At 46.9% G+C, this 13,639-nt stretch overlaps 1 protein-coding gene across 1 annotated transcript in view; it reads right to left on the bottom strand.

The window, feature by feature from the left end:
• The window catches only part of LOC146175187 (serine protease 55-like), a 212,359-nt gene that overhangs the window by 56,880 nt on the left and 141,840 nt on the right, over positions 1-13,639 (bottom strand). The window contains exon 6 of the mRNA XM_084585548.1: positions 3,566-3,693. Within this exon, the coding sequence (XP_084441674.1) occupies positions 3,566-3,693 (128 nt within the window). The remainder of the gene's footprint in view (positions 1-3,565; positions 3,694-13,639) is intronic.

Below are 13,639 nucleotides of genomic sequence, written 5' to 3'. Positions count from 1 at the left end.
CGGTCGATAATTTGAGACCAATATCACTGACACCATGTGTAGCTAAACTATTCGAAGATGTGATTCAGAGAAGACTGGCCAGATACATGGAGGAGAATGAGCTATGGCCCCGGGAGGTCATAGGGATGAGGCATCATCTTAGTACACAAGATATTATGCTCAGGATACACCATGATATAGTAAAATCAAGATCAAAAGGTGGTAAAGTTTCCTTAGGATTGGACCTGAAGAAGACATTTGACAGTGTAAAACACGATGCTATTTTGCAGGGCCTCACGGAACTAAGCGTAGGGCAAAGGATGTATGAATATGTAAGAAATTTTCTAACAGGCAGAAAAGCAAAAATAATATACCAGGAGATAGAATCTCAGATGTTCGAAATGGGGAGCAGGGGCACACCACAAGGAGCGGTGCTATCGCCCACACTTTTCAGCATAGCCATGCGTGGACTTCCAGAAAAGCTAAAGAAAATAGAAGACATAAAACTCAGCTTATATGCGGATGACATAACCATTTGGACAAACAAAGGCAGCGATGCTAAAATCGAGCACAAATTGCAAGAGGCGGCAAACAACACTGTACAATATGCAAAAGATAGAGGCATGAAATGTTCTTCTGAAAATCGGAGTTGTTTATATACCTAAGGCAAAAAGAACAAGTGGACGTAAATATAGAAGTGGAGGGACAAGCAGTCCCGAATGTCGAGCAAATGAGGGTGCTAGGAATGGTCCTCCAAACGAACGGGTACAGCAGAGAAACGATAAAGAAACTGGAAGGACAGGTCATACAAACGACAAACCTTATAAAGAGAATAGCTAATAAAAAAGGAGGCCTTAAGGAAAGTAACCTATTAAGGCTCATACAAGCTTTCGTAATAAGCAGGGTCGGGTATGCCACGTCATACTTAGACGTGAAAAAGGCCGAAAACGACAGGGTCGATAGCATGATCAGAAAACGCATTAAAAGAGCACTACACCTCCTGGCAGGTACCTCCACGGACAGGCCAATGATGCTGGGAATACACAACACCTTAGATGAAATAATTGAGGCAACACTGGCTACACAACAAAGAAGGCTAGAAAAAACTGCGGATGGAAGGAACATATTGAGGGAAATAGGTATACAACCGAAGGAATACTGGGACACGACAGAGCAAATGAGAGCGGAGGTCCGGAAACAGATCCATATCACCTCATTGCCAAAGAACATGCACCCAGCATATAATAAGCAAAGCCGAGAAAAGGGTCGAAACACAGACACGGAGATTCGAGACGGAAAATTCAGGTAGAATTGCATATTTAGACGCTGTTTACTGCGGCAAAGGAAAAATTAATGCAGTCGTACTCAATGCAAGCGAGAAATGGTTACAGCAGTGTCTATAAAAACAAAATCGATACAGACAGCGGAATAGGCTGCAATAGCACTGGCTCTTGCTCAGACCGAGGTAAAATACATAGTCAGTGACAGCAAAAGCGCAATCAGGAGCTACACCGCTGGAGTAATAGCAAAGATCGCAGGTAGAATCCTCGATCAAAAGCGAATCGAAAGAGATGTCACTCTTGTTTGGACGCCAGCCCACTCAGGCGTGCCCGGAAACGAGGAGGCACACAAACTAGCCCGAGATCTCACACACCAGGCTGGAGGAGTGCCACCGGAGCAAGGCAAACAAGAGGAGCTGATTAACTATAGCGAAATAACAATGCACTACAGACTGAGCAGGAGGGTCCTACCAAAACCAGACCCCACGTTACGCAAAGAGGAAGCAGTTGCATGGAGAAAGCTAAAGACAAATACATACCCGAACCCAGTTCTTGTAAACCATATATGGCAAGAAATACGATCAGAATTATGTTCATTATGTAAGGGAATGCATATCCATACCATCAATCAGGTGATAGAAAAGTGCTCGGAATATAACCAGCCCTTATACATAGCATTCATTGATTACGAAAAAGCATTTCACTCGGTTGAAACCTCGGCGGTGATGCAGGCATTGCGAAATCAGGGGTAGACGAGCCGTACGTGAAAATGCTGGAAGATATATATAGCGGCTGCACAGCAACCATAGTTCTGCATAAAGAAAGTAGCAAAATTCCCATAAAGAAAGGTGTTAGGCAAGGAGGCACAATCTCCCCAGTACTATTCACAGCTTGTTTAGAGGAAGTATTCAGAGACTTGGAATGGGAGCAGTAAGGGATAAGGGTAAATGGAGAATACCTCAGTAATCTGCGATTTGCTGATGACATTGCCTTGCTAAGCAACTCAGGGGATGAACTGCAGATAATGATTGATGACCTAGACGGGAAAAGTAGAAAGGTAGGCTTGAAAATCAATATGCAGAAAACTAAGGTCATGTTCAACAGCCTCGGGAAGGAACAGCAGTTTACATTAGGTAGCGAAATACTGGAAGTAGTAGGCGAATATGTCTACTTAGGACAGGTAGTAACCGCAGATCCGGACCACGAAAAGGAAATAACAAGAAGAATAAGATTGGGATGGAGCGCATTTGGCAAGCACTCGGAGATTATGACTAGCAGCTTACCGGTATCGCTCAAGAGGAAAGTATATAACAGTTGCATCTTGCCTGTATTCACCTATGGGGCTGAAACGTGGAGGCTAACCAAGAGATCTACTTAAGTTGAGAACAACCCAGAGAACTATGGAACGAAAAATGGTAGGGGTAACATTAAGAGATAGAAAGCGTGCAAAGTGGGTCAGAGAAATAACTCAAGTTACCGACATTCTAGTAGAAATTAAGAAGAAGAAATGGACATGGGCAGGACAGGTAGTGCGAAGAGAGTATAACGGATGATCGCTGAGGGTAACAAACTGGATTCCAAGGGAAGGAAAGCGTAGCAGGGGGCGGCAGAAAGTTAGGTGGGCGGATGAGATTAAGAAGTTCGCAGGAGTCAAGTGGATGCAGCTAGCACAGAACCGGGTTACGTGGAGAATTATGGGAGAGGCCTTCGCCCTGCAGTGGGTATAATCAGGCTGATGATGATGATGATGTAAGGAAAGGGGATCACTAGATAACATAATGTGAATGTGCGAAGTCACCAGGCAGGGCTAAAATATAACTAAAGAGACCTGGGAAACCCTTCTGCGAAGCTCAGACCCAAGAGCCCAAAGAGAAAATGTTCGATTGGCCGAAGATGCCGCCGTTGTCCAAGACCTACCGGCCTGCAACTAAGGCGACTTTCCCACCTTCCGGATCTATCCCCCGAAGAGCGGGATAGTCACTCTGTTGGACAAATAAAAGTTCTCTCTCTCTTTCTGTCTCGACCACGCGTCGACCTTTCTTGCGCCAAACTTGTCGCTGCGACACCGACATTCCCTCTAATTATGCTGTGATTGTTCCCGTGAGCGTAACCTGTTCTTTCGACACGACTGTTCTCTTCGCGCCTTCCCGCGTGTTTACTTATCCCCGCCACGTTCTTCCCTTTGCTGGCCTTTACATTAAGCGCGGAGCCACCGCAATTGTTGTTACGAAGGCCTTTTTTCTTATTCATGCAGGAATGGCAAATATTTTTAGGCTAGAGCACAATGAGAAAGAAGGTTAACTTACCTTCAACAGAGCTATGTCGTATTTGGCACCAGTTCGCTTGTTAAAACCTGGATGTGCTATCATTCTCTCTGCGTAGGTGAATGGACCCTCGGTAGCTTCTGTTGTATTGTAGTAAATTCTCAATTCTTCTATTGCGACGCTAAAAATAACGATCAATAAAGTTCAATAAACAAAAGTGTCAGGCCGAAGCACGATAATCCTTAGTAACCGTACTCCAAAATAAAGTAAGAGAGCTTCAAGATATACGTCGACTTGGTAATCATTTACATCACTAATACCATTACATCGTTCCCATGTTCAGTGTCATTGACTCTTACAAAGTTCCAGTGGGGATCGTAGAACTGCTGTTATTTTGTAGCCATTTCTTATTTCCTATTTATTTGCAAGGGCACCGGTCGTGAACAAAGCAAAAAAAAGCAGGACGAATCGGTTAATGGGCACATCATTTTTCCTAGACACGACCGGCCTAAACGAGTTGCCTTCGATATGCCTACTCCTGCACGCCCTTCCAATCCGACTGCACCAACAAAGCGCAGTCCCCTTCCCTGTTCTGTGCGCATATATATATATATATATATATATATATATATATATATATATATATATATATATATATATATATATATATATATATATATATATATATAGGTGGCGCTGGTGAACACTCTCAAGGTTGGTATACAGGCAACATTAATACCCAAGAAAGCATCAGGGGGGAGGGCCGATGTAGCTCAGAAGAGCACCGGACGCGACGCGATATTCGGAGGTCGTGGGTTCGGTTCCCACCATCGGCACGTTGTTTTTCTTTCTACTTTGTGTTTATTTATCTTCCACTAAACGAATTACATTACTAATTTATGTGATTACCAAAGTAAAACAAATAAAAAGACAAAGTTCAATCTCCAAAGATTTCCTTGCCCTCTCCGACAGTTGGCTTCTTTCCTTCATACATCTATATATATATATATATATATATATATATATATATATATATATATATATATATATATATATATATATATATATATATATATATATATATATATATATATAATGGTAGTTGAATAAAGACATCGAAATTAGATGGAAGGACAAAATTGCAGCGCAACTCTTCACTGGTTGTAGTGTTTTTTGCTCTCACAAATTTGTTCCAATGATATAAAAAATTGTTTCAGCTAGGGTTTACAAAGGGCTTAAGACTTATCACGAGACGGAACTGTTCAGAAATGAATGCAATGTGGTAAGAAACACACGTATTACTTCTACTGGCCCCAGTGGGTTGAAAAAGTAGAACAATTGTTTGCACATTAAAGAAATGCTTTGACCAATGTCTAAAGAGCATTTCGTGGTAGAGGCAAACGTCAAGTGCATGAATATGAGATATCAAACAATGTGAAACAAATCACTTTCGAAGGATTCTGCGAGTTCATCATGGGGCATTTTGGCTTTTGCTTCACACGAGCGACATTCCAGTGAGCAATGCATTTTGTACTTACGGGCAGGCTTGATGAAAAATTTCTCTGGTGTACTTGGATGGAGGGGTTGTCTACTCGTTAAATTTTGAAGATAATCTGAAAAGGCCTCGGACACTGTTGGATGCAATTAGATTATCGGGGCTAACATTGAAATCAGAGAAGGACGAATTCGCCTGCTATTAGCTGTTGTTCCTGAGCCATATCGCATGCAAGTAGAAGTTCGTCCAGACCCGCACACAACGACTACTATAGCATGCCTTTAACAGTTTGGTGAGAACAAAGCGTTGCATCGATTTCTTGGTCTGTGTGCCCACTATCGGTGATATGTGAGAAACTTCTCATGCATCGCCGGGCCTTTGACACAGCTTGCAAAAGCAAGAAAAGACAGCTTGCAAACCTTGCAAAGATGGCTTGCAAGGTAGAAAAACGCAGGCAGGAGACAAGGCAGTAGGTGACTATGGCATTTGTTCTAGGAATAGCAGGGGGGAGTTACTACTTTAGTTTGCAGAGCGCAATAATTTAAGAATCGTGAATACCTTCTTCTGAAAACGGAAGAACCGGAAATGGACATGGAAAAGTCCTAACGGGGAGACTAAAAATGAAATTGACTTCATACTCTGTTCAACCCCCTCCATTATGCAAGATGTAGAGGTGATCGGAAAAGTGCGATGCAGTGACCACAGGATGGTGAGGTCCCGAATTAGCCTAAATCTGAAGAAGGAACGCGATAGATTAGTAAGAAAGAAACCCATCAACGAATTAGCGGTGAGGGGGAGGGCAGAAGAGTTCAGGATCTCGCTACAGAATAGGTATTCAGCTCTAACCGACCCCGAGGTCCTTACCTTAGAAGCAGTGAACAATAATTCCAGAGATATCATTACTGAGTGCGCTGTAAACGCAGGAGGTAGGATAGTTAGAGAGGATACCGGTAAGCTGTCAAAGGAGACGAAAGATTTGATTAAGAAACGCCAGTGTATGAAAGCTTCCAATCCAACAGACAAGATAGAATTGGCCGAGATATCAAAGCTAATCAATAAGCGCAAGGTGGCCGATATAAGGTAGTATAACATGGATAAAATTGAGCATGCTGTAAAGAACAGGGGTAGCCTTAAATCGGTAAAGAAGAAATTAGGCATAGGCAAAAACCAGATGTATGCGATAAGGGACAAGGCGGGCAACGTCATCACGAATATGGAGAAGATAGTCAAAGTAGCTGAGGAGTTCTATACAGATCTCTACAGTAGCCAAAGTAGTCAGGACCGTAATAAGATTGGCTTTATGGAAAAACAGTCAGACGTTGCACCAGTGACGAAGGACGATGTCAAGAAAGCATTAGAAAATATGAAAAAGGGGAAATCAGCTGGAGAAGATCAGATAACGATAGATTTGTTGAAGGAAGGGGGGGATATCGTGCTAGAAAAACTGTCCACCATATATACGCAGTGCCTGGTGTCATCGACGGTACCGGAGCCGTGGAAGAATGCAAACATTATCCTCATTCATAAGAAAGGGGACTCTAAGGACCTTAAACATTACAGACCAATCAGTTTACTGTCTGTTACGTATGAGGTATTTACTAATGTAATCGCTGATAGAATCAGGACAACCTTAGACTGCAATTAAGCAAAGGATCAAGGAGGTTTTCGGAAATGGTACTCTAATATCAATCATGTCCATACCATCAACCAGGTGATAGAAAAACGCTCAAAATATAACCAGCCCTTATACATAGCATTCATTGATTACGAAAAAGCATTTGACACAGTTTGAACCTCGTCGGTGATGCAGGCATTTCGAAATCAGGGGGTAGACGAGTCGTACGTGAAAGTGCTCGAAGATATATATAGTGGCTGCACAGCAACCATAGTTCTGCACAAAGAAAGTAACAAAATACCCATAAAGAAAGAGAGTTAGGCAAGGAGAAATAATCTCCCCAGTACTAGTCACAGCTTGCTTAGAGGAAGTATTCAGAGACTTGGAATGGGAGCAGTTAGGGATAAAGGTAGATGAAGAATAAATACCTCAGTAATCTGCGATTTGCTGATGACATTGCCTTGCTAAGCCACTCGGGGGATGAACCGCAAATAATAACTGATGACCTAGGCAGGAAATGTAGAAAGGTAAGCTTGAAAATCAATATGCAGAAGACTAAGGTAATGTTGAACAGCCTCGGGAAGGAACAGCAGTTTACATCAGGTAGCGAAGTACTGGAAGTAGTAGGCGAATATGTCTACTTAGGACAGGCAGTAACCGCAGATCCGGACCATGAAAACGAAATAACAAGAAGAATAAGATTTGGATAGAGCGCATTTGGCAAGCGCTCGCAGATTATGACTAGCACCTTACCGGTATCGCTCAAGAGGAAAGTATATAACAGTTGCATCTTACCAGTACTCACCTATGGGGCTGAAACGTGGAGGATAACCAAGAGGGTTCTACTTAAGTTGAGGACAACCCAGAGGGCTATGGAACGAAAAGTGGTAGGGGTAACATTAAGAGATAGGAAGCGTGCACAGTGGGTCAGAGAAGTAACTCAAGTTACCGACATTCTAGCGGAAAGTAAGAAGAAGAAATGGACATGGGCAGGACATGTAGTGCAAAGAGAGGATAACCACCGATGGTCGCTTAGGGTAACAAACTGGATTGCAAGGGAAGGAAAACGAAGCGTAGTAGGGGGCGGCAGAAAGTTAGGTGGGCGGATGAGGTTAAGAAGTTCGCAGGGGTCAATTGGATGTAGCTAGCAGAGAACTAGGTTAAGTGGAGAAATATGGGAGAGGCCTTCGCCCTGCAGTGGGTATAGTCAGACTGATGATGATGATGATGCAAAGGCAGACGTGGCATTTAAACGAGAAGAGCTTCAAGAGGAAGCCTTCCAGGAACATAAGTGATGCTTACAGTCTAAACCGGTCCTTGGCAGTTTGGTGAAAACGCCCGGACTGAAATTAACACCGACGAAGAAGCGTGGGCATAGGTGTGATCCTCGTACAGAGAAATGCTCGAGTGGGAAAAGTTACCACTTAAGCAATGGGATATATTTTCAAACGGCGCTCACAATTACGTGAAGACTGTGAAGGAGTGCCTCGAGATCGTCTCGGTCACGTCCAAGAATCTCTCTTTACTGTACGGTCGACTAATCAAGGTAGCAAGCGATACCATGCCTTCTGCTGGATCGCCAACTTGTAATATCACCTCCATGCTCAAATAGCGCCTGTTGTGAAGGATTCGGCATCAACAGTGGTCTGCATAATTGGTGGCAGCCATTTCGACGCAGACTGCTTGCCACGAGCCTCCTTTGACTCGCCGCCGAAAAAGATGACAAAGAAGCCTTCCTGCGATTAGTAAGTGCCATCTGTTTGCACAGCAGCAGCGCTGACATTCCGAGTTCAAATATCTAAGGGATTACCTAGATGTCAAGACACCCACCCCTGGTGCTGTATTCAGAAATCTCTCATCGCTCGCCCCGAGCAATGACATCGCCGTGAAGAACTTGGCACTCAAGTAAACCCCACAGCTTCTTATGAGCCAAAATACCTAAGAAAGGAAATTCTCCCTGCTTTGCACGATGAGACGACCGCAGGACATTCTGGAATAGTGCGAACTTAGCGCCGGATCCAAAACCATATGAGTGGCTGCGATTACCTCAAGACGCTGGCCATTGCGTTAAATGATTTCTTGAGTGTCGCCGACGCAAGACGCCCTTCAAGCACCTCCTCGTAAAAAAGAATAAATGTTTCTTACCACCACCACCGGCAACGCCCCCCAATCAGACAAGCTGGGCTACTGAACCCATACCATCCCTGAATAAGCGCTTTCACAATAAAGATAGTCCGCCTCGTGCGCTTGCCAAATTCATTAGGTAGCAAGTGGAATATCGTAGCAGTCGATTACATCAAGCGATAAGCGAAAGCAAATGCGCTGCCTAATGGTACCGCAGCTGAAGTTACAGTTTTTTGTAGAAGGGTTTCGCCTGCGATACTGCGCCCTCGAAATACTCCATAGAAGAAGACAATAGTGTGTCACGTAGGGGTGACAAGCTCGACGACACAAATGAAGGGTCGATGATTGCACTGAAGAAACTCTTTATTGGGCTGACTTGCTCCCGCAAAAGAACTAAGCAACTCGGCGGCGGCGATAGTAAACGTGCTCGTCGGTCGTCGGACAAAGAATGCTGGTCACACACGTCAACCCTCAATTTAAAGGCTGCACAGAACAATCTAGATAACGTCGCAAACAGCTACCAGCACGGGCTGGAACATTGTGGACAGACACCCGAGTGGTCGGAACCTTCGATACGGATCTCGGTGCATCTTGCGCTACAACAAAACTGTTAAAGGTGTGACTCGCGACATTGAGCATTAACAAACAAAGATTACGGAACTGATACGCGGTCCAAAATCAGTGATAAGCCTGTATGCCGGCGGCAGTTAAAAAACAACAAATACTGTTTTGAAGGATTCGCGGCATTACTCCTCCCTTAAAAAAACATCGCCTCGATGTTCCAAAACAAAGAAACTTAAACATAAACACTGCAAAGTTTAAACACCACAGATTCTTTAACGCGCGTAATATGGCTTCAGTCGTACAACATGCGCAATTTCTCGGCGTGCGCGTCGCCGTTGTGATGCTGACGTTCCGTCGGGAATGACTTCATAGTCCAGTGGTCCGACGCGGTGAAGGATTTTGTATGGCCAAAAGTATCGACGCAACAACGTTTCACATATTCCGCGACGGCGAATTGGTGTCCAAACCCACACTTGGTCTCCTGGATTGTACTCTGCGTGGCGTCGTCGTAAATTGTATCGTCGGCTGTCGGTGCGCTGTTGGTCTTTAATACGCAGCCGTGCGAGTCGTCGGGCTTCCTCTGCAGGCTGCAGGTAGGCGGTGACGTCAAGGTTGTCCTCGCTGGTTACGTGCGGCAGCATTGCGTCGAGCGTCATCGTGGGCTCCGTGCCGTACACAAGCTTAAACGGGGTCGCTCTGGTCGTCTCCTGGACTGCCGTGTTATACGCGAAGATCACGTACGGCAAGATGGCGTCCCAGGTCTTGTGTTCAGCATCGACGTACATAGCGATCATGTCCGCGATCGTTTTGTTCAGGCGCTCCGTAAGGCAATTGGTATGGGGATGGTACGCAGTTGTTCGTTGGTGGCTTGTGTGACTGTATTCCAGGATGGTTTGCGTCAACTCTGCCGTAAACGCCGTTCCCCTGTCCGTGATGAGCACTTCTGGGGCGCCGTGTCTCAAGAGAATTTGTTCGACAAAAATTTGGCGAATTCTGCCGCGGTACTATTTTGTAGTGCTCTTGCTTCGGCGTAACGGGTAAGGTAGTCAGTGGCCACGATGATCCACTTGTTACCCATAGACGAAGATGGAAAGGGGCCGAGGAGATTCATCCCAATTTGTTTGAAGGGCAGGATTGGGGGCGGAATCGGGTTTAGTAGTCCTGCTGGTCTGATCGCCGGCGTCTTGCGTCGTTGACACTCGCGACACGTCTTCACGTAGTGGGCAACTTCGGCAGGCAGTCGCGGCCAGTAATACTTCTCCTGGATTCGACGCAACGTGCGCACAAATCCGAGGTGGCCTGCGGTGGGCTCATCGTGCAACGCCTGCAGAATATCTTGCCAAAGGGTTTTAGGCACTACGAGAAGCTGCGCGGTCTTGTTGGGTGCGAAGTTCTTCGCGAGGAGGCCATTGCGCAACGTGAAGGATGATAAATGCCGCCTGAAAACACCGGGAGGGGAAGCGGTCTTTCCTTCCAAGTAATCGGCTAGCGCTTTCAGCTCAGGGTCTGATCGCTGTTGTTCTGCGAAACTGCTGGCGCTTACCGGTCCCAAAAAGGCGTCGTCGTCATCGTCCTTCGGGGGAGCATCGACGGGAGCACGGGATAAGCAGTCTGTGTTCGGAATGCTTCCGGCCCGACTTATAGACTACAGTCATGTCAAATTCTTGAAGTCGTAGGCTCCATCTGGCAAGGCGGCCGGAAGGATCTTTCAAATTAGCCAGCCAGCAGAGCGCGTGATGGTCGCTTACCACCTTGAATGGTCGGCCGTATCGGTATGGACGAAACTTAGAAGTGGCCCAGATGATTGCAAGGCACTCCTTCTCGGTCGTCAAGTAATTGACTTCAGCATTTGTGAGGGACCTGCTAGCGTAGGCGATTACTTTCTCCTGTCCGGCACTCTTCTGGACGAGAACGGCTCCTAGGCCCACACTGCTCGCGTCGGTGTGAATTTCGGTCTCGGCGTTTTCATCAAAGTGGACAAGTACAGGAGGGCATTGCAGGCGGCGCTTAAGTTCCTCGAAGGCTTCTTCTTGCGGAGCTTCCCATTTAAAAGGTACGTCAGCCTTTGTAAGCTGCGTCAACGGTTCGGCGATCCGCAAAAGTTTCTGACAAATCGTCCATAATAAGCGCACAGCCCAAGGAATCGGCGCACAGCTTTCTTGTCGGCAGGCGGTGGGAATTGTGCGATTGCAGCTGTTTTCTCCGGGTCTGGGCGAATACCGTCCTTGATAACGATGTGACCTAGGAACCGTAGTTCTTCATAGGCGAAGTGACATTTCTCTGCTTTTAGCGTTAGTCACGATGACTTGATGGCTTCCAGCACTGTCTGCAGTCGTTTTAGGTGGTCTTCAAAGTTTGACGACAAGACGGCAACGTCGTCCAAATATACCAAACAAATTTCCCACTTCAAGCCTGCCAGGACTGTGTCCATTCATCATTGAAACGTGGCTGGTGCGGAGCAGAGGCCAAATGGCATCACCTTGAACTCATAAAGGCCGTCCGGTGTGATGAATGCGGTCTTCTCGCGATCTCTTTCGTCGACCTCAATTTGCCAATATCCGCTCTTCAGGTCCATCGATGAGAAGTACCTTGCATTGCAGAGCCGGCGAGAGTGTCGTCGATGCTGGCAAGCGGGTAGACATCCTTATTCGTTATGCTATCCAAGCGGGGCAATCAACGCAGAAGCGAAGTGTGCTGTCTTTCTTCTTCACCAAAACGACTGGTGCCGCCCAGGGGCTGTTCGATGGCTGGATTACGTCATCACGCAGCATTTCCTCAACTTGATCGTGAATGGCCTGCCGTTCTCGCGGCGATACACGATAAGGGCTTTGGCGCAGAGGTCGGTCGTGTTCGTCCGTTATAATGCGGTGCTTGGCCAGTGGTGTTTGTGGTACCTTCGATGATGACGAGAAGCACTCTGTAGTTTCGAAGAAGACTGCTAATCTGGTTTTTCCTGCTGTGGGTCAGTACTGGGTAGATGTCAAATGCGGGCTGACGGAATTGGTCCGGTGCGTCTTCCAGTGGTTGGTCGTGGAGGGCGAATACGTCTTTGAGGTCCGCTAATTCGTCGAGAAAAGCGATAGTCGTGCCCTTGTTGAGATGCCGCTATTCTTCAGTGAAGTTTGTCACCAGCACCTGAGCTTGTCCGCTCCGGAATTTCGCGATGCCTCTTGCGATGCCGATACCTCGTTCCAAGAGCTATTCCATATTTCCTTCGACGATGCCTTCAGCGATTTCGATGTCTGTGCTACCTACGCTGACGGCGACGCTTGATCGAGGCGGCACGGTCAATTATCCGTCGAGGACGTTTGGAGCGACGTGTTGCGTCGATGTCGTCGTACAGGTATGACTTTGTCTGCAGAGAGCTTGATGAGCTCGGATCGGAGGTCGATGATAGCCCTATTTTCATTTAGGAATTCCATGCCTAACGTCACGTCGCAGGAACACGGCTGCAAGACCACAAAGCTGGTGGGGTAAGTACGCCCATTTCCGGTTATTCTTGCAGTATGTCGTCCCGATGGAGTAATCAGGTTGCCACCTGCGGTGCGAATCAGCGGGCCATCCCAAGCGGTTGTAACTTTCCTGAGATGAGAGGCTAACGGTCCACTGATGACTGAATAGTCAGCTCCAGTGTCTACTCTGCGACCGTCAATATCAACTTCAAGGTAACTTGTTCGCGTCCTCGCATTGCACGTGGGCCTTAGTGTCCGATCTCGGCTCCGTCGTTTCTTAAGGTCATGACCGGGGCATACCGTTGTTACTTCGCTGGGCGGCGGTGTCTGCTCGCACTCTGGTCGTGTTGTCGTCGATATCATCGTGTGGAGCGGCGATGAAATGGTTGCGTCGTCGTTAGTGGTCGTCGGCGGCGGAGGATCTTCGTATTTTCGGCTTTGAGCAACCTCACCTCCAAAGGTTGCTGCCTTTAGTTTCCCTTACGGGGGCTAGGAGACTGTCCTTGCACGTAACCGCGGCCCGGCGACACAAATCGGGCATTGCATGGTGATGGGGAGCGTGACAGATGCCTTGGCCACGAGTGCTCTCCGGTGCGCAGGAAGTCGTCAATTTCCTGTGGTCGCTCGCCAGGACGGGGTCGTGGGGCGTCGACAGCGAAAACACGGAGGCCGATCCGCCTGTACGGGCAGTGACGAAGGATGTGTCCTGCCTCACCACAATGGAAGCAGAGCGGTCGGTTGTTTGCTGTCCTCCAGGCGTCGCACTTTCTGGGGCTTGCGGGTCGTTGGTAGGCTTGGCGGGCGGGGACCAAGAGGCGGCTTTCGGTAGCAGGATGGTAGCGACGAGGGCTTGGGAGGTCGCGTCG

This window comes from Amblyomma maculatum, chromosome 11 (genome assembly GCF_055883805.1).
Source record: "Amblyomma maculatum isolate TAMU_Amacu chromosome 11, ASM5588380v1, whole genome shotgun sequence".
In the NCBI taxonomy this organism is placed as follows: Eukaryota; Metazoa; Arthropoda; class Arachnida; order Ixodida; family Ixodidae; genus Amblyomma; species Amblyomma maculatum.
This window is presented reverse-complemented; position numbering and strand designations above follow the sequence as displayed.